The sequence below is a fragment of the Strix aluco genome, chromosome 2 (genome assembly GCF_031877795.1).
Source record: "Strix aluco isolate bStrAlu1 chromosome 2, bStrAlu1.hap1, whole genome shotgun sequence".
Taxonomy (NCBI): domain Eukaryota; kingdom Metazoa; phylum Chordata; class Aves; order Strigiformes; family Strigidae; genus Strix; species Strix aluco.
In genome coordinates this window covers 7,656,258-7,683,896 of record NC_133932.1, presented here as the reverse complement: position 1 = coordinate 7,683,896, position 27,639 = coordinate 7,656,258, and the positions used below count along the sequence as shown (strand labels likewise).

Sequence of the window (27,639 nt, the reverse complement as noted above, 5' to 3'; positions counted from 1 at the left end):
GAAACCCGTTTTGCCATCCCTACCAGGTGAGCCAGGTGGTAGCTTATGGACTTATGTAAGACAGTTCACCACAAATCAACAGGGCGATCTGATGATTACTGATGCCAGTGGAAAAGGCCACAAAATTAATACTAGATGGATAATCCCTTCTTTTTGAAACCGGTTCGAAAGAACCACGTTTTCCCTTTTCTCTTACAGGAAGAAAACCGGATCATCATTTGCCAAACGAATCCGCCTCGTCAAAAAGAGTGTCAGACCCCAACGAATACTGTCAATGTTGTATTTTGGTATCAGTTTATCAGCTGTAATTTTTAGTAATCATTCTAGTATGCATTTACTGCTTCTCATGCGGACCCTGGTCCTCCTCTCTTCTGGGAGAGGAAAACAAGGTGGGAGTGGAAGTAAGACTCCTTCAAACCTTGTGTGGGAATTAAATCTTGGGTTTATAAAAATGTGGAATGGAACTAACCAAGGGATAGGCATCGCCCTTCTCCAGTCCGCTGAACAAGGATTAAGATTCTTTCTCGTGTCACCCAACATTAAATACAACTCAACAAAGAATCTAACCATGGAACCTTATGTCCTATTCCCCACTATTTGGGCAACTTATTTTAAATGAAGAGCAGATTACCTCTTAACAAAGGGCTCTTTAGAAACAATGATATAAATGTCCACATACAGCATGGGTAACAAACAGGAGGAGCTTGAAGCCATGATGAAACAGGAAAATTATGATGTTGTGGCTATTACAGAAACATGGTGGGATGTCTCCCATGACTGGAGTGTGCCAATTGATGGCTACAGGCTCTTTAGGAGGGACAGACAAGGAAGGAGAGGTGGTGGGGTGGTGCTGTATGTTAGGGGCTGTTATGATTGCTTTGAGTACAAGTGTAGTGAAGACAGGGTGGAGTGTCTTTGTGTTAGAATCAGGGGGAAGGCCAACAGGGCAGATGTTGTAGTAGGAGTCTACTATAGGCGACCCACCCAGGACAGAGAGGTGGATGAAATATTCTATAGGCATTTAGGAGAAATCTCACGATCGCTTGCCCTTGTTCTTGTGGGAGACTTCAACTTCCCAGACATCTGCTGGAAATACAACACAGCAGAGCGGGACCAGTCCCGGAGATTCCTGGAATGTGTGGGAGACAACTTCCTGACGCAGCTGCTGAGAGAACCAACCAGAGAAGGTGCCCTGCTGGATCTCCTCTTTGTGAACAGAGAAGGACTGATGTGGCAGTCAGAGGACGACTAGGGCACAGCAATCATGAAATAATAGAGTTCTCTATTCTTAGAGAGGCCAGGAGAGGGGGCAGCAGAATTGACATCCTGGACTTCCAAAGGGCTGACTTTGTCTTGTTCAGGCACCTGCTTGAAAGGATCCCTTGGGAGATGGTCCTGAAGGGTATAGGGGTCCAGGAAGGCTGGGCACTCTTTAAGAAGGAAGTCTTAATGGCTCAGGAGCGGGTGGTCCCCAGGTGCTGTAAGAGAAGCCGGTAACAGAGAAGACCACCCTGGCTGAACAGGGAGCTTTGGCTGGAACTCAGGGAGAAAAAGAGAGTTTACAGCCTTTGGAAGAAGGGGCTAGTCACTCACAATGATTACAAAGATGCTGTGAGGCTATGCAGGGCGGAAATCAGGAGGTCTAAAGCCCAGCTGGAAATTACTCTGGCTTCAGCAATCAAGGATAACAAGAAACGTTTCTATGTCAGTAGCAAAAGAAAGACCAGGGAGAGGCTCCATCCCCTGCTAGATGCAGGAGGAAACATGGTAACAAGTGTTGAGGAGAAGGCTGAGGTCCTTAATGCCTTCTTTGCCTCAGTCTTTAATAGCAAGACTAGTTGTATTGAGGGAATCCAGCCTCCTCAGCCAGAGGACAGAGACTGGGAGAATGACCCCCCGGCAATCCAGGAGGAGACAGTCAGGGACCTACTGCATCACATAGACACACACAAGTCTATGGGACCAGATGGGATACACCCGAGGGTGCTGAAGGAGCTGGCTGGGGTGCTCACCAAGCCGCTTTCCATCATTTACCAGCAGTCCTGGCTGACCGGGGAGGTCCCGACAGATTGGAAACTGGCCAGTGTGACGCCCATCTATATGAAGGGTTGGAAGAATGATCCAGGAAATTACAGGCCTGTCAGCTTGACTTGGGTACCTGAGAAGCTGATGGAGCAGCTCATCCTGAGTACCATCACACAACACAAGCGGGACAACCAGATGATCAGGCCCAGTCAGCATGGGTTTATGAAAGGCAGATCCTGCTTGACAAACCTGATCTCCTTCTACGACAGGGCGACCTGCTTATTGGATGAGGGAAAGGCTGTGGATGTTGTCTACCTTGACTTTAGTAAGGCCTTTGACACCGTTTCCCACAGCATTCTCCTGCCAAAACTGGCTGCTCGTGGCTTGGATGGGCACACGCTTTGCTGGGTAAAAAACTGTCTGGATGGCCGGGCCCAAAGAGTTGTGGTGAATGGAGTTAAATCCAGTTGGCGGCCGGTCACGAGTGGTGTCCCCAGGGCTCGGTTTTGGGGCCACTCCTGTTTAACATCTTTATTGATGACCTAGACGAGGGGATCGAGTGCACCCTCAGTAAGTTTGCAGATGACACCAAGTTGGGTGGGAGTGTTGATCTGCTGGTGTTGATTGACAGCCGGCTGAACAGGAACCAGCAGTGTGCCCAGGTGGCCAAGAAGGCCAATGGCATCCTGGCTTGTATCAGAAATAGTGTGGCCAGCAGGGACAGGGAAGGGATATTACCCCTGGACTCGGCACTGGTGAGGCCACACCTCGATTACTGGGTTCAGTTTTGGGCCCCTCACTCCAAAAAGGCCATTGAATGACTCGAGCGTGTCCAGAGAAGGGCAACGAAGCTGGTGCAGGGTCTGGAGCACAGGTCTGATGGGGAGCGGCTGAGGGAACTGGGGGGGGTTTAGTCTGGAGAAGAGGAGGCTGAGGGGAGACCTCATCGCCCTCTACAACTGCCTGAAAGGAGGGTGCAGAGAGGGGGGATGAGTCTCTTGAACCAAGGAACAAGCGACAGGACCAGAGGGAATGGCCTCAAGCTGCGCCAGGGCAGGGTCAGACTGGCTCTTAGGAAGTATTTATTTGCAGAAGGGGTTGTTGGGCGTTGGAATGGGCTGCCCAGGGCAGGGGGGGAGTCCCCATCCCTGGAGGGGTTGAAGAGTCGGGCTGACCCAGCGCTGAGGGATCTGGTGGAGTTGGGAACTGTCAGTGCTGGGTTAACGGTTGGACTGGAGGATCTTCAAGGTCCTTTCCAACCGAGATGATTCTGTGATTTTAGACCAGTGTGATATCCATGTTGATTAAGCATGATTTCCCCTTTGTAAACCCATATGCTACTTCCACTCACCTTCTTGTCCTTCATGTGCTTGGAAATGGCTCCCTATCACTTTCCAGGGACTGAGGTGAAGCTGATGAGCCTGTAGTGCTCCAGATTCTCCTTCTTGCCCCTCTTGAACATTTTCTTTCTTCCAGTCCTCAGGAACCTGCCCTGCTGCCCTTTCAAAGGGTGTGAAGTGTGGCCTTGCAGTGACACTGGCCAACTCCCTAAGCACCCGTGGGTGCAGCCCCTCAAGTCCACGGCACTGTCTATGTCCAGTTCGTTTAAGTGTTTCCCTAACCTGATCCAGCTCTGCTGAGGGAAGTCTTCCTTTCTCCAGACTTTCCCACTCACCTTAGGGACCTCAAATTCCTGAAGGCAAGTCCCGCCAGTAAAGGCTGAGACACAGGCAGCAGCGAGTGCCTCAGCCTTTTCTGTGTCCCTGGCTCCACTGAGCAGAGCCCACATCTTCCTCAGTGTCCCTTTTGCTGCTGCTATAGCTGCAAAAGCCTTTCTTGTTATCTTTCATGTCTCTCTCAGGATTAAAATGAAGTATTTCTAATTAAAACACAAAATAAACATAAGGTTATCTGGAATATGAAAAACACTCATGAAAAAAAACCTCTTGACAAGGTAATAACCAACACTGAAAACCAGTAAAGAGAACAGTGAAACGCCAGTCAAATATACCATCTCAATTCAAGAGAAATATTTATTGTTATTAATGCAGAAAGGCTTGTCCAGCTTAAGTTCCTTTCCAGGACTTTTCCTTAGGACTAAGAAAGTACAGAAGTTGGGTTTTTTTAATGCGTACACCCTCTACTGGACATTATCTCCTACTGCTGCAAGAGAATAAATATGATTACCAAGGGAATGCTTGTTTCAAAAGACCATAACCCTCATTCTCTTCCTTTAAAATCGCTTCATCTCAAGTCTCTCTTCAGGTCTTTGCCTATAAAATACATAGCACAATTTACATTTACAGATATATTCACAGCTGCAAAACAGCACAGAAAGGATTCAGGTTTTCCTCTTGCTCCCTGCTGCAAATATGTGAGTGCTACTGTCACTGCCCTTTCAATTCCCAGACTAAGGAAGTCCACAAACAGGACTCAGCCATGGTATTCCAGTTAAGTTGCACTGAAGTCAGTGCACTTTACCTGGGTTTGCATTAGCAGAGGTGAAAGGAGAGCTGTGTGACTCTAGAATTTAGATATTGCACAGTAAGGGAATGGCATAAAAGGAAATTACTTTTTCCAGCATTAAGTTTAAAAAAAGAAGACACTTTCTCTTCTCCTTTGTTGGCACCGGAATCAACATTTTGCAGCCTATAGAAAATGCACATAAGGAACTATTAGGAAAATGCACAAGATAAACTTGCTAGAAAAAAGCCAGTTCATCATGCTTAGTCTTGCTGCTCTGGTAACTGTGGAGGCTCAGCGGCTGGTTCTCGTGGGGAAGGCTTCTGAACACCCGCAGGTGCATGAACTCGTCGTTGCCAACATGGACCTGCAAAGCACAAAAACCGGTGAGTTCCACGGAGTAATGCGGCAGGAGGGACGGTGCAGACTGGGGTGTTGTCAGGCTGGAGAAGCAGAGAGGTGGTAAGAAAACCCCCCACCTCAGAAGGTGTGGTCTTGTTTTAAACCAGTCTGGGAGTCATGATTTTGTGGAAATACCACCTATGCTTGTTAATCCTCCCCATCCCTGAGACAGGGCATGTACAGGTAGGGAAATGGAGTTGCATAGAAGTGATTAATATATTAAATAAATGCAAAATGCTCTAATCTCATCTGACACAACAAGCACTTAAAAGCTTTGATTAGAGTTGCTTGTTTTTCATGTGTGGCATCACTACAGGCGGAGTCAGAGCAGATTTGATACTTCACCGTATCTTTACACATCCGGACATCACTTAATCCAGGATTAGTGCTCAACAGCACAGATGTGTAATCATCCCCAAAACCAAGTTTCACAAAATAACTGAAAAGTAAAAATCATTACAAAAATAGAGGAGTACACTTATCTCCATTTAATACAGGCAGGGAGATCGGCTGAGAGGTGGGGGGATGGATATATTTTTTTTAATGTACAGATTTTTTTCTTATTAAGGCCAAATTCTAAGTATCCCTCTGTAGATAAGTAAAGAAAATAAACCCACCATTCCAAACATTACACATTATTTTAAAAAAATAGTAATTGCTTTGCCCAGTGTCCTCTACCTTGATGAAGTAGTTTGTTCCAGCAACCACCTGAGTTTTAAATTCCACTGCGGTGAAGACATCAAACGTTTTCCCTTCTTTTGCTTCTAGATGAGGTTTCACCTTAAGGAAACAACAGGTTATTTAAGACTGATGCAAGATTCAAGTATTCAGGACTTAAGGCCCACACTATCAGTGTGCCTCAGTACCCCCAGGTCACTACTGCTGAATTCCCAGAGCATGCCTGCTTTTCCAAGTTATTAAAAGATTAAAATGACTAATGTTAAGTTTTGTGTTAAAGCAAGACCAGAATCTAGACAGGCAGCAAAGCCAAGACAGCCATGTGATTCAGTCACTGCAGACTGACACCAAGTCTGGAGCCTCCAGAAAGAGAACTGCGTGGGTATGCTGAAAGATTTATTGTGAAAAACAATTTCCTCTATTGATGTCTCAGCTTCCGTTTCCATCCTGTGTATCTAACAACGGATGTAAAGTGGTTCAGTATCTATTGCAGGTGTTTTTAAGGAGAAGTTTTTAATATACATCATTCTTACAACAAGGAAAAGGGCCGTCTTCAGCGTTAGCTCCCTTTTCAAATTCAGGACAAGTCACCCAGCATCACAGAACAGACAGACATCCAAAAATCAAGCTCTGAAAGCAAAGTACCGAAGTTTAAGGTTTTACAACCCTTATCTGACAGTTTGTCCAGCATGTCTGCTGGAATCTAGAATGTTTTCAAACTGCAAATATTTTCCAAAAAATAACCATAAAGCATTCTGAGTTATCACCCCAGTTTCCAGAGCATAAAACCAGTGCTCAAGGAGTCAGAGGAACTTGCCCAATACCGCGGAGGGAGGTATGAGCTCAGAATCACAGAATCACAGAATCATCTTGGTTGAAAAAAGACCTTGAAGATCATCCAGTCCAATCATTAACCTCACACTGACCGTTCTCAATGCCACCAGACCCTCAGCGCTGGGTCAACCCGACTCTTCAACCCCTCCAGGGATGGGGACTCCACCCCTGCCCTGGGCAGCCCATTCCAACGCCCAACAACCCCTTCTGGAAAGAAATACTTCCTAAGAGCCAGTCTGACCCTGCCCTGGAACAGCGTGAGGCCATTCCCTCTGGTCCTGTCGCTTGTTCCTTGGTTCAAGAGACTCATCCCCCCTCTCTGCACCCTCCTTTCAGGGAGTTGTAGAGGGCCATGAGGTCTCCCCTCAGCCTCCTCTTCTCCAGACTAAACCCCCCCAGTTCCCTCAGCCGCTCCCCATCAGACCTGTGCTCCAGACCCTGCACCAGCTTCGTTGCCCTTCTCTGGACACGCTCGAGTCATTCAATGTCCTTTTTGGAGTGAGGGGCCCAAAACTGAACCCAGTCATCGAGGAGCGGCCTCACCGGTGCCGAGTCCAGGGCTAAGATCCCTTCCCTGTCCCTGCTGGCCACGCTATTGCTGACACAAGCCAGGATACCATTGGCCTCCTTGGCCACCTGAGCACACTGCTGGCTCCTGTTCAGCCGGCTGTTAATCAACACCCTGTGGTGGTTTAGGCCCCTCCGGGACACGAGACCACGCTGCCGCTGCACCTCCCCCACCCTTGGACCAGACGGGGCAGGGAGTGAAATACAAATGCCAGGGTTGAGATGAGGAAAGTTTTAATACAACAGTGTAACAATGACAAACCGAACAACAACAATAAAAAGAACAGTAATAACAATGAACAGAGCAAGAGATATACCGTACAGGTACAGCAGTGAGGAAAGCGACCGCACAAAAGGGCGCCTACCAATCTTCCCGTGCTTGGGCGCCTGGATGTGACAGCATGGTATGGAATAACCCAGCTAGAGCTCCCTCCCCACTGCTGGGGAAATTTAACCCTGTCCTAGCTTAACCAGGACATAATCCACCCCTTTATTCTATATCATCTGCGTCACGTCCAGCTGCCATTTAGCAATTAACAGTAAGAAAAAAAAAAAAATTAACAAAAGCACAGTATAATTCACGGTGTGGTTTCACCGAAAATCAAGTCCCCTTGTGGTACGCATCGGACCTCTCCATCCTCCTGCATCACCCACCAGGCGCAGCCAGGTCCTTGAGCAAAAACAATCTCGTGGATGGGTTTGCCTTTGCCCAGCGCAGGACTAACCCAGACCATTTTTCCCAGCACATCCCTCATGCACACCACAGGGACTTTATCCCCGTCTACAACACGTGGAAGTTTTGACTGAACCGGGCCAGCTCGATTGGCGGATCCTCTTGTGTTGACTAACCAAGTGGCCTTTGTCAGATGTGTGTCCCAGTGTTTGAAGGTTCCACCCCCCATTGCTCTCAATGTAGTTTTTAACAGTCCATTGTAGCGCTCGATCTTCCCAGAGGCTGGTGCGTGGTAGGGGATGTGGTAGACCCACTTGATGCCGTGTTCTTCTGCCCAGGCATCTATGAGGTTAATTTGGAAGTGAGTCCCATTGTCTGACTCAATTCTCTCTGGGGTGCCGTGTTGCCACAGGACTCGGTTTTCAAGGCCCAGGATGGTGTTCCGGGCGGTGGCGTGGGACACTGGATAAGTTTCGAGCCATGCAGTGGTTACTTCCACCATTGTGAGCACGTGGCGCTTGCCTTGACAGGTCTGTGGCAGTGTGATGTAGTCAATCTGCCAGGCCTCTCCATATTTATATTTCAGCCATCAATCTTCATTCTGCTGGGGCTTCACCTGCTTGGCTTGTTTGATTGCAGCACACGTCTCACATCCGTGGATGATCTCTGCGATGGTGTCAATGGTGAGGTCCAACCCTCAATCTCAAGCCCACCTGTATGTTGCATCTCTGCCTTGGTGGCCCGAGGTCTCATGGGCCCACCGGGCTATGAACAGTTCACCTTTACACTGCCAGTCCAAGTCCACCTGAGCCACTCCGATCTTAGCAGCCTGGTCCGCCTGCTGGTTGTGTTGGTGTTCATCAGTGGCCCGACTCTGGGGTATATGGGCGTCCACATGGCGCACCTTCACAACGAGGTTCTCCACCTGGGCTGCAATGTCCTGCCATACTTCAGCAGCCCAGAAGGGTCCGCCCTTGCGTTGCCACTTGCTCTGTTTCCATTGCTGCAGCCACATCCACAGGGCACTTGCCACCACCCACAAGTCAGTGTAGAGATAGAGCCTCGGCCACTTTTCTCGCTCAGCAATATCCAAAGCCAGTTGGGTGGCTTTCACCTCTGCGAACTGGCTCGAATCACCTTGTCCCTCAACAGCTTCAGTGACTCGTCGTGTGGGACTCCACACCGCAGCCTTCCATCGTCAATGTTTTCCTACAATGCGACAAGACCCATCAGTGAACAGGGCATATCGCTTCTCCTCATCTGGCAGCTCGTTATATGGTGGGGCCTCCTCAGCACGTTTCACCTCCTGTTCTGGTGACATCCCAGAGTCTTTGCTCTCTGGCCAGTTTATGATCACTTCCACTAATCCTGGGCGGTCGAGGTTCCCTATTCGAGCCTGTTGTGTTATCAGCGCAACCCATTTACTCCACGTGGCATCTGTTGCATGATGTGTGGAGGGAGCCTTTCCTTTGAACATCCATCCCAGCACCGGCAGTCGGGGTGCCAGGAGGAGCTGTGTTTCAGTGCGGACCACTTCTGCGGCAGCTCGAACTCCTTCATACGCTGCCAGTATCTCCTTCTCAGTCAGTGTATAGTTAGCTTCAGAGCCTTTGTATCCCCAGCTCCAAAAGCCTAGAGGTCGGCCTTGGGATTCCCCAGGTGCTCTCTGCCAAAGGCTCCAGGAAGGGCCATTCTCCCCGGCTGCGGTGTAGAGCACGTTCTTAATCTCCTGCCCTGCCCGGACTGCCCAAGGGCTACTGCCTGGGTAATCTCCTGCTTAATTTGTTCAAAGGCTTGTTGTTGCTCTGGGCCCCATTTAAAATCGTTCTTCTTGCGGGTTATGTGGTAGAGAGGGCTCACAATCAGGCTGTAGTTTGGGATGTGCATCCTCCAGAACCCCACAGCACCCAGGAAAGACTGCGTCTCCTTTTTAGTGGTTGGTGGGGCCATGGCTGTTATCTGGTTTATCACCTCCATTGGGATGTGGCGACGCCCATCTTGCCATTTTATTCCTAGGGATTGAATCTCCCTTCCAGGCCCCTTAACTTTCTGTCACTTGATGGCAAAACCGGCCTTCAGGGGGATTTCAATTATCTTCTTTCCTTTCCCAAAGACTTCCTCAGCTGTGTCCCCGCATACAATGATATCGTCAATGAACTGCAGGTGTTCTGGAGCCCCACCTTTCTCCAGTGCAGTACGGACCAGTCTATGGCAAATGGTGGAGCTGTGTTTCCACCCCTGGGGCAATCGATTCCAGGTGTACTGGATACCCCTCCAAGTGAACGCAAACTGTGGCCTGCACTCTGGTGCTATTGGAATGGAGAAGAATGCGTTAGCAATGTCAATCGTGGCATACCACTTGGCTGCCTTCGACTCCAGCTCATACTGGAGCTCTAGCATGTCCGGCACTGCAGCACTCATCGCTGGCGTAACTTCATTCAGGCCACGGTAGTCGGTTAGTCTCAATTCGCCATTAGACTTTCTCACTGGCCATATAGGGCTGTTGAAGGGTGAGGGAGTCTTGTTAATCACCTTCTGGCTTTCTAGTCAAGGGATCATCTGATGGATGGGGACCAGGGAATCTTGGTCAGTACGATACTGCCGCCGGTGCACCGTCTTGGTAGCAGTTGTCACTCGCTGCTCTTCAACCTTAAGCAATCCCACCACTGAGGGATCCTCTGAGAGACCGGGTAAGGTGGACGATTGTTCAACCTCCTCCAGGGCAGCTATACCAAAGGCCCACCGGTACCCTTTTGGGTCTTTAAAGTACCCTCTCCTGAGGTAATCTATACCTAGGATGCACGGGGCATCTGGGCCAGTCACAATGGGGTGCTTATGCCAGTCCTTCCCAGTTAGGCTCACTTCAGCTTCTAATAGGGTCAGCTGTTGGGATCCCCCTGTCACTCCGGAGATACAGATGGATTCGACCCCACTGTGGCTTGATGGCATCAGGGTGCGCTGTGCGCCAGTATCTACCAAGGCCTTATATTCTTGTGGGTCTGATGTGCCAGGCCATCGGATCCACACTGTCCAGTAAATCCAATTATCCCTTTCCTCCACCTGGCTGGAGGCAGGGCCCCTCTAATCCTGCTCAGCATCACTCACTTGTTGTAAGAGTGACTCCTGCAAGAATGACTCACAGGTCCCCTCAAGAGGGTCAGGCATAACGTTGGTCATTCTATTCCGTCTGGGGGATTTCCGACTGGACACTGGAGCTGCATTTCTCTTGGAAGACTCCTCTTTCATAGTGGTCTTCCCTTTCAGCTGCTGTACTCGTGCAGCTAGGGCGGGAGTGGGCTGTCCATCCCACCTCCTCATGTTTTCCCCATGGTCGCGGAGGAAGAACCACAGGGTGCCCTGTGGTGTGTACCTTCCACTGCCCTTCTCTTGGGTGGGGAAACGTCTGCTTCTAATGGCTGAGACATCGGCCCGTGCAGGTGGAATGTAGGACATGTCCTCTTCCACTTTCTGGAGCGTCAGAGACAGTTCCCTTACAGCTGAAACCGAAGCATGTTGGGAGGAAGGGAGATTTCCCTCATATTGTCGGATCTGGCCAGCCACTTCATCCACTGTTTGAGTCTGGGTGTCTCGCCACCAGGACGCTACTGCTGATGCTTTGGAATGTGCTTCTGGTGCACTTTGCAGGAACTTCCACCACACCAACTGGGTGCAGGGGGCCTGATCTGGATCCATGGGTGACCGCTCATCATTCAGATCACCATAAACCATGTCAAACACAGCCAATTCCCTGAGGTTCTGAATGCCTTTCTCCATGTCGGTCCTCTTGCCTAACCGACATAGGACATCATCCTTGTAGGGGCACCTCTCCCTTACACTGAGCAGGAGTCGTCTCCAAAGGCTGAGGGTTTGAGTCCGTTTCCCTATTGTCTTGTCAATGCCAGCCTCCCTAGACAAAGATCCCAACTGCTTGGCCTCTCTTCCCTCCAATTCCAAAACACCAGCTCCACTATCCCAGCATTGGAGCAGCCAGGTGAAAATCTGCTCGCCTGGAAGGCGGCTGAAATCCTTCCGCATAGCTCGCAACTCACTCAGGGATAGAGATCGGATGATTACCTCCGGCTCTTTCCCCTGTGTAATGGTTTAGCCCCTGCCGGGGTCTGAGACCACGCAGCTGCTGCCCCTCCCCCACAAAGGGAGTGAAATACAAAGCCCCGATCTGAGATAAGGACAGGTTTAATACAGCAGTGCAATAGCAACACAACAAACAACAACAATAACAATAAGAATAATAGTAATAACAATGAACAGGGCAAAATATCTACCAATATAGCAGTGAGAGAAAAACCAGCAGCACGAACCCCACGCGATCACCGATTCTTCCCGCACTCTGGCGCCTGGACGTGACGTCAGCATGGCATATGAATAACCCGGCTAGAGCTTCCTCCCCCACTGCTGGGAAAACTTAACCCTATCCTGGTTAAACCAGGACACCCTGTTCTCGTGCTGGGCCTGGCTCCTCTCCATCCCCTACTACGCGAGCTGACTTTTTGGTATATTTGGTTTTCCGTATCGGGGCGACTGATAGTGGCACTGCTTGTCCCTCTGGCTCAGCTGCTGTGCTGGTGGAGCCGACTGATACTGGCACTGCCTGTCCCCCTGGCCCAGCTGCTGTACCAGTAAGTTCACTTTCAGATCCTGCGGCCCTTTCTCCCCCTTGAGGGCAGTGAGCAGTGTTAAAGATGACTCGGTAGGCATGGGCAAGTCCCCAGCACATCGCAGCGAGTTGTGTCTCCCGGGGTTTGTCAGATTGGCAACACACCTTTTCCAAACACTCCACAAGTTTATCAGGACTCTGTATTTGTTCGGGAGTGAAATTCCAAAACGTTGGGGGTGACCACTGACTCAGGCACTTGCCCATCTCTTCCCACACACCTTGCCACTCATAACTATCTGCCCTCAGGGCAGGTTTCCGGGTGTTGCTGTTATTGGAGAAATACTGCATGGCCCAAACCAAGATCTGGCAGACACTCTGAAAGCATTGTGCCGCGAACACACTGGCCTGGATGCTCCAAGGATAACTAAAAGTCTCAAAAACCGAGAGGATCTCTTCCCGTGGCTCACCCATAGAGGGGGTGAGACCCCTAACAAAAGCCCAGGCAGCAAACAGGTACCGGTTCACCCCCACAAGCAGTGATACAAGCACATTATAAGCATCCAGTAGCCAGTACAGCAAAATAAGACCCTTGCAAATTTTCCACCGACAACAAACACCAACACTAGGAACACACAGTGGATATAAGGATTAATCCAGCCCCACCACGCAAGCAAGTTGGCCAGCATTGCAAATGTTCCTTACTAAACAATACAAATAAAACCAGAAAAATTGCACCGAACAGATTGCTCTAACGCACCTTCTCTTTTTGTCCTTATCTCAACCCTCTTGTGCCTCACGTTGGGTGCCAAAAAGGCTCTGGTGGTTTAGGCCTTGCTGGGACTCGAGACCACACTGCCGCTGCACCTCCCCCACCCTCTGACCAGACAGGGCAGGGAGTGAAATACAAACCCCGGGGTTGAGATAAGGAGAGTTTTAATACAACAGTGTAACAACAATAAACCGAACAACAACAATAGCAGTAACAGTAATAACAATGAACAGAACAAGAGATATACCACATGGGTACAGCAGTGAGGGGACCGACAGAAACAAAAGCCATCTACCGATCTTCCCACGATGGGCGCCGGGACCTGACTTCAGCATGGTATTGAATAACCCAGCTAGAGCTCCATCCCCACTGCTGGGAAAACTTAACCCTATCCTAGGTGAACCAGGACAGGGTATTGATTGACAGCCGGCCGAACAGGAGCCAGCAGTGTGCCCAGGTGGCCAAGAAGGCCAATGGCATCCTGGCTTGTGTCAGCAATAGCGTGGCCAGCAGGGACAGGGAAGGGATCTTAGCCCTGGACTCGGCACCGGTGAGGCCGCTCCTCGATGACTGGGTTCAGTTTTGGGCCCCTCACTCCAAAAAGGACATTGAATGACTCGAGCGTGTCCAGAGAAGGGCAACGAAGCTGGTGCAGGGTCTGGAGCACAGGTCTGATGGGGAGCGGCTGAGGGAACTGGGGGGGTTTAGTCTGGAGAAGAGGAGGCTGAGGGGAGACCTCATGGCCCTCTACAACTCCCTGAAAGGAGGGTGCAGAGAGGGGGGATGAGTCTCTTGAACCAAGGAACAAGCGACAGGACCAGAGGGAATGGCCTCACGCTGTTCCAGGGCAGGGTCAGACTGGCTCTTAGGAAGTATTTCTTTCCAGAAGGGGTTGTTGGGCGTTGGAATGGGCTGCCCAGGGCAGGGGTGGAGTCCCCATCCCTGGAGGGGTTGAAGAGTCGGGTTGACCCAGCGCTGAGGGTCTGGTGGCATTGAGAACGGTCAGTGTGAGGTTAATGATTGGACTGGATGATCTTCAAGGTCTTTTTTCAACCAAGATGATTCTGTGATTCTGTGATTCTGAGCTCATACCTCCCTCCGCGGTATTGGGCAAGTTCCTCTGACTCCTTGAGCACTGGTTTTATGCTCTGGAAACTGGGGTGATAACTCAGAATGCTTTATGGTTATTTTTTGGAAAATATTTGCAGTTTGAAAACATTCTAGATTCCAGCAGACATGCTGGACAAACTGTCAGATAAGGGTTGTAAAACCTTAAACTTCGGTACTTTGCTTTCAGAGCTTGATTTTTGGATGTCTGTCTGTTCTGTGATGCTGGGTGACTTGTCCTGAATTTGAAAAGGGAGCTAACGCTGAAGACGGCCCTTTTCCTTGTTGTAAGAATGATGTATATTAAAAACTTCTCCTTAAAAACACCTGCAATAGATACTGAACCACTTTACATCCGTTGTTAGATACACAGGATGGAAACGGAAGCTGAGACATCAATAGAGGAAATTGTTTTTCACAATAAATCTTTCAGCATACCCACGCAGTTCTCTTTCTGGAGGCTCCAGACTTGGTGTCAGTCTGCAGTGACTGAATCACATGGCTGTCTTGGCTTTGCTGCCTGTCTAGATTCTGGTCTTGCTTTAACACAAAACTTAACATTAGTCATTTTAATCTTTTAATAACTTGGAAAAGCAGGCATGCTCTGGGAATTCAGCAGTAGTGACCTGGGGGTACTGAGGCACACTGATAGTGTGGGCCTTAAGTCCTGAATACTTGAATCTTGCATCAGTCTTAAATAACCTGTTGTTTCCTTAAGGTGAAACCTCATCTAGAAGCAAAAGAAGGGAAAACGTTTGATGTCTTCACTGCAGTGGAATTTAAAACTCAGGTGGTTGCTGGAACAAACTACTTCATCAAGGTAGAGGACACTGGGCAATGGAATTATTATTTTTTTTAAAATAGCATGTGTAATATTTGGAATGGTGGGGTTTTTTTCTTTACTTACCTACAGAGTAATGCTTACAATTTGGCCTTAATAAGATGTCCTGGTTCAGATAGCATAGGGTTAAATTTCCCCAGCAGTGGGGAGGGAAGCTCTAGCCGGGTTATTCCATACCATGCTGACGTCAGGTCCCGGCGCCCAAGCACGGGAAGAGCAGAGACGGCTTTTGTCCGGGCACACCCCTCACTGCTGTACCCATGTGGTATATCTCTTGTTCTGTTCATTGTTATTACTGTTACTGCTATTGTTGTTGTTCGGTTTATTGTTGTTACACTGTTGTATTAAAACTCTCCTTATCTCAACCCCGGGGTTTGTATTTCACTCCCTGCCCTGTCTGGTCAGAGGGTGGGGGAGGTGCAGCGGCAGTGTGGTCTCGAGTCCCAGCAAGGCCTAAACCACCAGAGCCTTTTTGGCACCCAACGTGAGGCACAAGAGGGTTGAGATAAGGACAAAAAGAGAAGGTGCGTTAGAGCAATCTGTTCGGTGCAATTTTTCTGGTTTTATTTGTATTGTTTAGTAAGGAACATTTGCAATGCTGGCCAACTTGCTTGCGTGGTGGGGCTGGATTAATCCTTATATCCACTGTGTGTTCCTAGTGTTGGTGTTTGTTGTCGGTGGAAAATTTGCAAGGGTCTTATTTTGCTGTACTGGCTACTGGATGCTTATAATGTGCTTGTATCACTGCTTGTGGGGGTGAACCGGTACCTGTTTGCTGCCTGGGCTTTTGTTAGGGGTCTCACCCCCTCTATGGGTGAGCCACGGGAAGAGATCCTCTCGGTTTTTGAGACTTTTAGTTATCCTTGGAGCATCCAGGCCAGTGTGTTCGCGGCACAATGCTTTCAGAGTGTCTGCCAGATCTTGGTTTGGGCCATGCAGTATTTCTCCAATAACAGCAACACCCGGAAACCTGCCCTGAGGGCAGATAGTTATGAGTGGCAAGGTGTGTGGGAAGAGATGGGCAAGTGCCTGAGTCAGTGGTCACCCCCAACGTTTTGGAATTTCACTCCCGAACAAATACAGAGTCCTGATAAACTTGTGGAGTGTTTGGAAAAGGTGTGTTGCCAATCTGACAAACCCCGGGAGACACAACTCGCTGCGATGTGCTGGGGACTTGCCCATGCCTACCGAGTCATCTTTAACACTGCTCACTGCCCTCAAGGGGGAGAAAGGGCCGCAGGATCTGAAAGTGAACTTACTGGTACAGCAGCTGGGCCAGGGGGACAGGCAGTGCCAGTATCAGTCGGCTCCACCAGCACAGCAGCTGAGCCAGAGGGACAAGCAGTGCCACTATCAGTCGCCCCGATACGGAAAACCAAATATACCAAAAAGTCAGCTCGCGTAGTAGGGGATGGAGAGGAGCCAGGCCCAGCACGAGAACAGGGTGTCCTGGTTTAACCAGGATAGGGTTAAGTTTTCCCAGCAGTGGGGGAGGAAGCTCTAGCCGGGTTATTCATATGCCATGCTGACGTCACGTCCAGGCGCCAGAGTGCGGGAAGAATCGGTGATCGCGTGGGGTTCGTGCTGCTGGTTTTTCTCTCACTGCTATATTGGTAGATATTTTGCCCTGTTCATTGTTATTACTATTATTCTTATTGTTATTGTTGTTGTTTGTTGTGTTGCTATTGCACTGCTGTATTAAACCTGTCCTTATCTCAGATCGGGGCTTTGTATTTCACTCCCTTTGTGGGGGAGGGGCAGCAGCTGCGTGGTCTCAGACCCCGGCAGGGGCTAAACCATTACACAGGGGAAAGAGCCGGAGGTAATCATCCGATCTCTATCCCTGAGTGAGTTGCGAGCTATGCGGAAGGATTTCAGCCGCCTTCCAGGCGAGCAGATTTTCACCTGGCTGCTCCAATGCTGGGATAGTGGAGCTGGTGTTTTGGAATTGGAGGGAAGAGAGGCCAAGCAGTTGGGATCTTTGTCTAGGGAGGCTGGCATTGACAAGACAATAGGGAAACGGACTCAAACCCTCAGCCTTTGGAGGCGACTCCTGCTCAGTGTAAGGGAGAGGTGCCCCTACAAGGATGATGTCCTATGTCGGTTAGGCAAGAGGACCGACATGGAGAAAGGCATTCAGAACCTCAGGGAATTGGCTGTGTTTGACATGGTTTATGGTGATCTGAATGATGAGCGGTCACCCATGGATCCAGATCAGGCCCCCTGCACCCAGTTGGTGTGGTGGAAGTTCCTGCAAAGTGCACCAGAAGCACATTCCAAAGCATCAGCAGTAGCGTCCTGGTGGCGAGACACCCAGACTCAAACAGTGGATGAAGTGGCTGGCCAGATCCGACAATATGAGGGAAATCTCCCTTCCTCCCAACATGCTTCGGTTTCAGCTGTAAGGGAACTGTCTCTGACGCTCCAGAAAGTGGAAGAGGACATGTCCTACATTCCACCTGCACGGGCCGATGTCTCAGCCATTAGAAGCAGACGTTTCCCCACCCAAGAGAAGGGCAGTGGAAGGTACACACCACAGGGCACCCTGTGGTTCTTCCTCCGCGACCATGGGGAAAACATGAGGAGGTGGGATGGACAGCCCACTCCCGCCCTAGCTGCACGAGTACAGCAGCTGAAAGGGAAGACCACTATGAAAGAGGAGTCTTCCAAGAGAAATGCAGCTCCAGTGTCCAGTCGGAAATCCCCCAGACGGAATAGAATGACCAACGTTATGCCTGACCCTCTTGAGGGGACCTGTGAGTCATTCTTGCAGGAGTCACTCTTACAACAAGTGAGTGATGCTGAGCAGGATTAGAGGGGCCCTGCCTCCAGCCAGGTGGAGGAAAGGGATAATTGGATTTACTGGACAGTGTGGATCCGATGGCCTGGCACATCAGACCCACAAGAATATAAGGCCTTGGTAGATACTGGCGCACAGCGCACCCTGATGCCATCAAGCCACAGTGGGGTCGAATCCATCTGTATCTCCGGAGTGACAGGGGGATCCCAACAGCTGACCCTATTAGAAGCTGAAGTGAGCCTAACTGGGAAGGACTGGCATAAGCACCCCATTGTGACTGGCCCAGATGCCCCGTGCATCCTAGGTATAGATTACCTCAGGAGAGGGTACTTTAAAGACCCAAAAGGGTACCGGTGGGCCTTTGGTATAGCTGCCCTGGAGGAGGTTGAACAATCGTCCACCTTACCCGGTCTCTCAGAGGATCCCTCAGTGGTGGGATTGCTTAAGGTTGAAGAGCAGCGAGTGACAACTGCTACCAAGACGGTGCACCGGCGGCAGTATCGTACTGACCAAGATTCCCTGGTCCCCATCCATCAGATGATCCCTTGACTAGAAAGCCAGAAGGTGATTAACAAGACTCCCTCACCCTTCAACAGCCCTATATGGCCAGTGAGAAAGTCTAATGGCGAATTGAGACTAACCGACTACCGTGGCCTGAATGAAGTTACGCCAGCGATGAGTGCTGCAGTGCCGGACATGCTAGAGCTCCAGTATGAGCTGGAGTCGAAGGCAGCCAAGTGGTATGCCACGATTGACATTGCTAACGCATTCTTCTCCATTCCAATAGCACCAGAGTGCAGGCCACAGTTTGCGTTCACTTGGAGGGGTATCCAGTACACCTGGAATCGATTGCCCCAGGGGTGGAAACACAGCTCCACCATTTGCCATAGACTGGTCCGTACTGCACTGGAGAAAGGTGGGGCTCCAGAACACCTGCAGTTCATTGACGATATCATTGTATGCGGGGACACAGCTGAGGAAGTCTTTGGGAAAGGAAAGAAGATAATTGAAATCCCCCTGAAGGCCGGTTTTGCCATCAAGTGACAGAAAGTTAAGGGGCCTGGAAGGGAGATTCAATCCCTAGGAATAAAATGGCAAGATGGGCGTCGCCACATCCCAATGGAGGTGATAAACCAGATAACAGCCATGGCCCCACCAACCACTAAAAAGGAGACGCAGTCTTTCCTGGGTGCTGTGGGGTTCTGGAGGATGCACATCCCAAACTACAGCCTGATTGTGAGCCCTCTCTACCACATAACCCGCAAGAAGAACGATTTTAAATGGGGCCCAGAGCAACAACAAGCCTTTGAACAAATTAAGCAGGAGATTACCCAGGCAGTAGCCCTTGGGCAGTCCGGGCAGGGCAGGAGATTAAGAACGTGCTCTACACCGCAGCCGGGGAGAATGGCCCTTCCTGGAGCCTTTGGCAGAGAGCACCTGGGGAATCCCAAGGCCGACCTCTAGGCTTTTGGAGCTGGGGATACAAAGGCTCTGAAGCTAACTATACACTGACTGAGAAGGAGATACTGGCAGCGTATGAAGGAATTCGAGCTGCCGCAGAAGTGGTCCGCACTGAAACACAGCTCCTCCTGGCACCCCGACTGCCGGTGCTGGGATGGATGTTCAAAGGAAAGGCTCCCTCCACACATCATGCAACAGATGCCACGTGGAGTAAATGGGTTGCGCTGATAACACAACGGGCTTGAATAGGGAACCCCAGCCACCCAGGAATATTGGAGGTGATCACAAACTGACCCAAGAGCAAAGATTCTGGGATGTCACCAGAACAGGAGGTGAAACGTGCTGAGGAGGCCCCACCATATAACGAGCTGCCAGATGAGGAGAAGCGATATGCCCTGTTCACTGATGGGTCTTGTCGCATTGTAGGAAAACATTGACGATGGAAGGCTGCGGTGTGGAGTCCCACACGACGAGTCACTGAAGCTGTTGAGGGACAAGGTGATTCGAGCCAGTTCGCAGAGGTGAAAGCCACCCAACTGGCTTTGGATATTGCTGAGCGAGAAAAGTGGCCGAGGCTCTATCTCTACACTGACTTGTGGGTGGTGGCAAGTGCCCTGTGGATGTGGTTGCAGCAATGGAAACAGAGCAAGTGGCAACGCAAGGGCGGACCCTTCTGGGCTGCTGAAGTATGGCAGGACATTGCAGCCCAGGTGGAGAACCTCGCTGTGAAGGTGCGCCATGTGGACGCCCATATACCCCAGAGTCGGGCCACTGATGAACACCAACACAACCAGCAGGCGGACCAGGCTGCTAAGATCGGAGTGGCTCAGGTGGACTTGGACTGGCAGCGTAAAGGTGAACTGTTCATAGCCCGGTGGGTCCGTGAGACCTCGGGCCACCAAGGCAGAGATGCAACATACAGGTGGGCTTGAGATTGAGGGTTGGACCTCACCATTGACACCATCGCAGAGATCATCCACGGATGTGAGACGTGTGCTGCAATCAAACAAGCCAAGCAGGTGAAGCCCCAGCGGAATGAAGATCGATGGCTGAAATATAAATATGGAGAGGCCTGGCAGATTGACTACATCACACTGCCACAGACCTGTCAAGGCAAGCGCCACGTGCTCACAATGGTGGAAGTAACCACTGCATGGCTCGAAACTTATCCAGTGTCCCATGCCACTGCCCGGAACACCATCCTGGGCCTTGAAAACCGAGTCCTGTGGCAACACGGCATCCCAGAGAGAATTGAGTCAGACAATGGGACTCACTTCCAAATTAACCTCATAGATGCCTGGGCAGAAGAACACGGCATCAAGTGGGTCTACCACATCCCCTACCACGCACCAGCCTCTGGGAAGATCGAGCGCTACAATGGACTGTTAAAAACTACATTGAGAGCAATGGGGGGTGGAACCTTCAAACACTGGGACACACATCTGACAAAGGCCACTTGGTTAGTGAACACAAGAGGATCCGCCAATCGAGCTGGCCCGGTTCAGTCAAAACTTCCACGTGTTGGGACGGGGATAAAGTCCCTGTGGTGTGCATGAGGGATGTGCTGGGAAAAATGGTCTGGGTTAGTCCTGCGCTGGGCAAAGGCAAACCCATCCACGGGATTGTTTTTGCTCAAGGACCTGGGTGCACCTGGTGGGTGATGCAGGAGGATGGAGAGGTCCGATGCGTACCACAAGGGGACTTGATTTTCGGTGAGAATACACCGTGAATTATATTGTGCTTTTGTTAATTGTTTTTTTGTTATTGTTAATTGCTAAATGGCAGCTGGGCATGATGCAGATGGTATGGAATAAAGGGGTGGATTATGTCCTGGTTCGGCTAGGACAGGGTTAAATTTCCCCAGCAGTGGGGAGGGAAGCTCTAGCCGGGTTATTCCATACCATGCTGACGTCAGGTCCGGGCGCCCAAACGCGGGAAGAGCAGAGATGGCTTTTGTCCAGTCAGTCCCCTCACTGCTGTATCCGTGTGGTATATCTCTTGTTCTGTTCATTGTTATTACTGTTATTGTTATTGTTATTGTTGTTGTTTGGTTTGTCTTTGTTACACTGTTGTATTAAAACTTTCCTCATCTCAACCCCGGGGTTTGTATTTCATTCCCTGCCCCATCCTGTCCAAGGGTGGGGGAGGGGCAGTGGCATCGTGGTCTCAGGTCCCTGCAGGGCCTAAACCACCGTATAAGAAAAAAATCTGGACATTAAAAAAAAATATATCCATCCCCCCCACCTCCCAGCCTGTCTCCCTGCCTGTACTAAATGGAGATAAGAGTCCTTCTCTATTTTTGTAATGAGTTTTATTTTCAGTTATTTTGTGAAACTTGGTTTTGGGGATGATTACACATCTGTGCTGTTGAGCACTAATCCTGGATTAAGTGATGTCCGGATGTGTAAAGATACAGTGAAGTATCAAACCTGCTCTGACTCCGCCTGTAGTGATGCCACACATGAAAAACAAGCAACTCTAATCAAAGCTTTTAAGTGCTTGTTGTGCCAGATGAGATTAGAGCATTTTGCATTTATTTAATATATTAATCACTTCTGTGCAACTCCATTTCCCTACCTGTACATGCCCTGTCCCAGGGATGGGGAGGATTAACAAGCATAGGTGGTATTTCCACAAAATCATGACTCCCAGACTGGTTTAAAACAAGACCACGCCTTCTGAGGTGGGGGGTTTTCTTACCACCTCTCTGCTTCTCCAGCCTGACAACACCCCAGTCTGCACCGTCCCTCCTGCCGCATTACTCCGTGGAACTCACCGGTTTTTGTGCTTTGCAGGTCCATGTTGGCAACGACGAGTTCATGCACCTGCGGGTGTTCAGAAGCCTTCCCCACGAGAACCAGCCGCTGAGCCTCCACAGTTACCAGAGCAGCAAGACTAAGCATGATGAACTGGCTTTTTTCTAGCAAGTTTATCTTGTGCATTTTCCTAATAGTTCCTTATGTGCATTTTCTATAGGCTGCAAAATGTTGATTCCGGTGCCAACAAAGGAGAAGAGAAAGTGTCTTCTTTTTTTAAACTTAATGCTGGAAAAAGTAATTTCCTTTTATGCCATTCCCTTACTGTGCAATATCTAAATTCTAGAGTCACACAGCTCTCCTTTCACCTCTGCTAATGCAAACCCAGGTAAAGTGCACTGACTTCAGTGCAACTTAACTGGAATACCATGGCTGAGTCCTGTTTGTGGACTTCCTCGGTCTGGGAATTCACAGAATCACAGAATCATTCAGGTTGGAAAAGACCCTTGGGATCATCACGTTCAACCATCAGCCCTACACCATATCCCCCAACATCTCATCGAAATGACCCTTAAACACATCCAGGCATGGTGACTCCTGTCAGGGGAGGCAGCGGGTCTGCCTCTAGTCTAACTGAAGAAGAATTTAACCTTGACGAAATTCCAGTGTATCCATGAGAGGCCAGAAAGTCCCGAGAAGTGCCATGGAAACAAGATTAGAGAACTAAGATAAGAAGAACTGTCCTGACGATTCAGGCGAGAAACTATCACCCAATCGTGAACTCTTAGTTACTGAAGTAAACCAATCCTGTATGAACACCTACTTTGAAGAAGGTTATAAAAAGGCTTGTTAGAACAATAAAGGTGCTTTTGTAACCATTTTGGTTATTTTACACAATCTGATGTTTGTAGTGTCCGTCTCTACTGCGACAAATGGTGACCCCGACGTGATAAGGGTGAAGTGATCATTTAAAGGCAATGTATTCTGCGGCGGGGAGAGCTGCGGAGAAGTATAACAGCGGCGGGAAGAGCCGCGGAGACGGAGCCCGGTGTAGCTGAGAGCAGAGGGAATCTGCTTGGTCCGGACCTGAACTTCGACACCTAAAAAGGTGAGCCACCGGGAACGGGACTGTAATTATGGGGCAGCAATTAACAAAAGAAGAAGAGACGATTTTGTCTACCTGGAAAGCCCTATTAAAAAGAAAAGGGGTTAAAACCTCAGAACAAAGCCTGAAAAAGATTTTGACATGGAGTAAGATGCAAGGCTTTGAAGCCACAACAGTTACTGCATTCAGTGTGAGTGCATGGCAAGCAGTAGGATTGAAAATATTGGATGAGGTCTCTAAAGGACAAAAAGAGGCATGGGATTTGGCAACCACATGGCGTCTATTAAGCGAGACCCTGAAGGAATGGAAAGCAGAATGTGAGGCGAATGATGAGCAAAAGAAAGATGAGAAACCAGAAAATGTCAGGAAGGGGAGAGATTGTGGCCAAGGGGCAAATGAAGCCGATGCCTCAGCGTCAGTGATAGCAGGCAGGAAACCCCTCATGGGCAAAAGCAGATCACGCCCTCGCCCACCTCTTCCTTCTCTGCCATTAAATATTTTGCAGGGCGATGAGGGGCCCTCCCCACCTAGCGGTGCAGCGGCAGCCCCTAGCGGTGCAGCAGCAGAAGGGGTGACTCCATCGGGCCCCCCCCCGCGGAGGAAAATACGGCGAATCTGGCGAATAACACAGAGCCGGAAGGTGAGAGCGAAAATGAAAGTAAGGGAGAAGAAGCTTTAACTGCCGCTATGCGAACTCTGCATATTTCAGATAAAACCATAGTGAAAAAAGCCCAGCCACGGACTCTCCCTCCATCCACAATAACTGTAGTCCCAAGATCCCCTGATCGATTTTGGGAGGGAATTAGGAAGTATGCTGCTGAAGCTGGCAACTGGGATCTGGTTGAACGCCTCAGCCCGTACTCTCCAACACCGGCATGTCCAAAGCCTGTAGATATAGCAGCAGAGGCTCCTGGTGCATTCGCTGTTTACAAAGCTGCTGCAGGCACAAACCAGCACGATGAGCACAATCCAATCGGCTGGAAAGTGGTGCAGGATTTGCAGAATAAAGCACAGAAATTTGGAATCAATTCTCCTGAGGTGATGCAACTTATTCGAATAATCAGCACAGATTTGCTGTGTTCATATGACGTTACACATCTTGCACAAGTGCTGTTTCAGCCCGTGCAATTACAAGTGTTTCAATCTACTTGGAGGCAGATGGCACGTGCAGCCGTGCAGAATAATTTATGACTACCACAGGATGACCCGAGACTAGACATTAGAGAGGATACTTTGCTTAGTGAAGGGCCATTTAGTAATACTCAACTGCAGGCCACTTGGCCCCCTATTATATTGGAACAATCTCAACAGGTGGGACTCACCGCATTGAGAAAGACAATGGAATTACGAGGTCTAAGTGCCCTTTTGGTTGGAAGATCTAGTAGCACTTTGAATGGATTAATTGTGCATGTAGGAATTATTGATGCTGATTTTACTGAACAAATTTGTGCTATGATTTCTACTCCTTATCCACCTGTAACGATTCCAAAAGGCACTCTCATTGCTCAGCTTGTACCTTTTTTGAGTTGTGTTCCAAAAGCAGAGCAGCGCCTCCGTGAGGATAGCAGCTTTGGATCGACTGGGGCGCCGATGACTTTTTGGTCACAACCCATTGAGCCACATCGTCCATCCATGAAGTGCATCATCTACAATCGAGACAGTTCTCCTCCTTCTACTACAGTCTGTGGACTCCTGGACACTGGAGCGGACGTAACTATTATCTATCATATTAATTGGCCAATTAATTGGCCCACAGTGGTGGCAGACACAGGGGTAGTGGGGCTGGGAGGATCCGCGCGAGCAAGGATGGCAACCACAGCAGTTCTGATTACCAATCCTGAGGGCCAACAAGCAATCATTAAACCATATGTGACGGCAGCTCCCTTCAATTTATGGGGGAGGGATTGCTTGTCACAATGGGGGGTGAGAATCACCACGGATTTTTAACGGGGGCCACTGTGCTGCAGGGTGTTAGACAGCCCACGCTTGTTTTAACTTGGTTAACGAATAACCCTGTGTGGGTGGACCAGTGGCCCCTACCACTTGAGAAATTAAAGGCTCTGCAAGAATTGGTGGCAGAACAGCTAGCTGCTGGACACATTGAACCCTCTCAGAGCCCGTGGAACACTCCAGTGTTTGTGATAAAAAAGAAATCAGGAAAATGGTGATTTTTGCATGACCTGCGGCAGGTCAATGCTGTCATGGCCACGATGGGGGCTCTGCAACCAGGCATGCCTTCACCTGCCATGATCCCTCAAGACTGGGAAATCATTGTCATGGACCTTAAGGACTGTTTTTTTACAATACCATTAGCCTCTCAAGACAGAGAAAAATTTGCATTCTCTGTGCCTTCTGTCAATCATGCAGAACCCACAAAAAGATATCAATGGAGAGTTCTGCTGCAGGGCATGAAAAATTCACCAACAATTTGTCAATGGTTTGTGGCACAAGCTTTGTCACCTGTAAGGGAAAAATTCCCTACCAGTTATTGTTACCATTACATGGATGACATCCTGATAGCATCAAACAGCAAGGAGCAGTTGAATGACATGGAGAATTTAGCCAGAGATTCGTTACAACAATATGGATTAGTTATTGCCCCTGAAAAGGTACAGAAAGTAGAACCCTGGAAATATCTAGGAATGACAGTTACAGGTAAGCAGGTAATACCTCAACCTGTGAAACTTAACCTTGAAGTTAAAATCCTTAATAATGTACAGAAATTAATGGGATCCCTGAATTGGATTAGGCCCTATCTCGGACTGACCAATTCACAACTGCAACCTTTATCGGAATTATTAAAAAATTCCAATGATCCAACAAAACCCAGAATATTAACTAAGGAAGCATTAAATGTAATTCACATGGTGGAACGATCTATACACGAGAAATTTGTTTCTCGAATAGATCTGTCTCAATTGGTACAACTCTTTGTACTAATTGATAGAACTGTGCCATTTGGTGCTTTAATACAGTGGAATTCTAAGCGAGATAACCCATTACATATTTTGGAATGGATGTTTCTGTCATTCCGACCTCAAAAAACTGCTCCTGGACTGTTTGAGCTCATTGCTGATGTAATCATAAAAACCAGAAAATGATGTACAGAACTAACAGGGCGTGACCCAGCTGCGATTGTTTTACCTGTTCAAAGTTGGTATTTTGAATGGTGTCTGGCGAATAATTATGAGCTGCAAGCAGCCATGGCAGGCTTTCAGGGACAGATACCATATCACCTGCCATCACACCCGCTGCTGAAATTTGCTTGAGAAGTACCATTCGGTCAGAAAAATTTAAGCCACCCAGAACCAGTGAATGGCCTTACTGTTTTTACAGATGGCTCAGGAAAAACAGGTAAAGCAGCAGTAGTATGGTATGAAAACAACAACTGGAACAACAAAGTAGTATATCAAAATGGTTCTCCACAAGTAGTAGAGCTGCATGCAATGGCTGTTGTTTTTTCTATTTTTTCTACTCCTGTAAATATTGTAACTGACTCAGCGTATGTAGCTAACTTAGTTTCTCAACTAGACAAAGTAGTTTTGACCATGTCAGACAATCGATTATCATTGTACTTTTAGAACTTTGTACTTTTAGAACTCTGGAAAAGTATTCAACTATGAACAGAACCTTATTTTATCATGCACATCCGTAGTCATACCACTTTACCAGGATTTTATACAGAAGGTAATGCCAGAGCGGATGCTCTTGTTTCTGCTATGACTCTGAGTACTGTTCCTAACATAAAGCAACAAGCTGTATTATCACATCAATTTTTTCACCAAGGATATCGAGCTTTATGACGGCAGTTCAGCTTGTCTCATACTGAAGCTCGTTCCATTGTAGCTGCCTGCCCTGATTACCAAAGAACTCACACACCAGTGTATTTTGGTACTAATCCCAGAGGTATGCAGGCTTTACAGATTTGGCAAACTGATGTTACTCATATAAATGAATTTGGCCAACAGAAATATGTTCATGTTTCTATTGATACTTATTCTCATGCCTTAGTAGCAACAGCACATAATGGAGAAACAGGAAAAGATGTAATTCGACATTTCCAAAAGGCTTTTTCTATGCTTGGGGTGCCACGCCAAATTAAAATGGACAATGGCCCAGCATATGTTTCACAGAAAGTTCATACATTTTTTAATTTGTGGGGTGTTACTCATGTTACAGGAATTCCCCATTCCCCGACAGGACAAGCAATTGTTGAGCGTGCACATGGCACCCTGAAGCGGCAGCTTCAAAAAGGGGGAATGATTGGGGAACCACCACAGGCATGTTTAGATAAAGCAGTTTATGTTCTTAACTTTCTCCATTATGGGGATAATTCTTCTCTACCTCCTCTTTTTCAGCATTTGTCTTCTCTTTTTTCAAAACAAGATTTGCAAAAGGGCATCAAAGTGCATGTTAAAGATCTAATTACTGGCCAGTGGAATGGACCATGTGAGCTATTAACCTGGGGCAGGGGTTATGCTTGTGTCTCTACAGATGCCGGCCCTCGCTGGGTTCCTGCTCAGTGTGTTCGGCCTGTGCTGGA

At 48.8% G+C, this 27,639-nt stretch overlaps 2 protein-coding genes and 2 long non-coding RNA genes across 4 annotated transcripts in view; 2 read left to right on the top strand and 2 right to left on the bottom strand.

The window, feature by feature from the left end:
- The window catches only part of LOC141916827 (cystatin-B-like), a 63,716-nt gene extending 41,265 nt beyond the window's left edge, over positions 1-22,451 (top strand). Inside the window, exons 2-3 of the mRNA XM_074809641.1 lie at positions 14,852-14,953; positions 22,031-22,451. Of these exons, the coding sequence (XP_074665742.1) occupies positions 14,852-14,953; positions 22,031-22,159 (231 nt within the window). The 3' untranslated portion in view covers positions 22,160-22,451. The remainder of the gene's footprint in view (positions 1-14,851; positions 14,954-22,030) is intronic.
- Positions 4,041-11,335, bottom strand: LOC141919994 (cystatin-B-like). The gene is made up of 4 exons (XM_074816682.1): positions 11,303-11,335; positions 8,780-8,851; positions 5,569-5,670; positions 4,041-4,855 (listed from the first exon to the last, which is right to left on the bottom strand). Exons 1-4 carry the CDS (start codon positions 11,333-11,335, stop codon positions 4,727-4,729), a joined length of 336 nt encoding a protein of 111 aa, XP_074672783.1. The 3' UTR covers positions 4,041-4,726.
- LOC141920108 (uncharacterized) lies at positions 11,821-12,094 on the bottom strand. Its single transcript, XR_012622208.1, has 2 exons — positions 12,031-12,094; positions 11,821-11,988 (listed from the first exon to the last, which is right to left on the bottom strand). It is a non-coding gene; the product is annotated as an uncharacterized LOC141920108 (long non-coding RNA).
- Positions 16,419-16,692, top strand: LOC141916831 (uncharacterized). Its single transcript, XR_012621190.1, has 2 exons — positions 16,419-16,482; positions 16,525-16,692. It is a non-coding gene; the product is annotated as an uncharacterized LOC141916831 (long non-coding RNA).
- Positions 22,452-27,639: the final 5,188 nt, after the last annotated feature.

Excerpts from the sequence above, each read along its gene's own strand:
- LOC141919994 (XM_074816682.1), bottom strand. The coding sequence starts at position 11,335 with ATGGATCCAGATCAGGCCCCCTGCACCCAGTTG. Across the intron at positions 8,852-11,302 it reads AGGCCCCCTGCACCCAGTTG|GAAAACATTGACGATGGAAG; the intron begins GTGTGGTGGAAG and ends GTCGCATTGTAG. Across the intron at positions 5,671-8,779 it reads TGAAGCTGTTGAGGGACAAG|GTGAAACCTCATCTAGAAGC; the intron begins GTGATTCGAGCC and ends TGTTTCCTTAAG.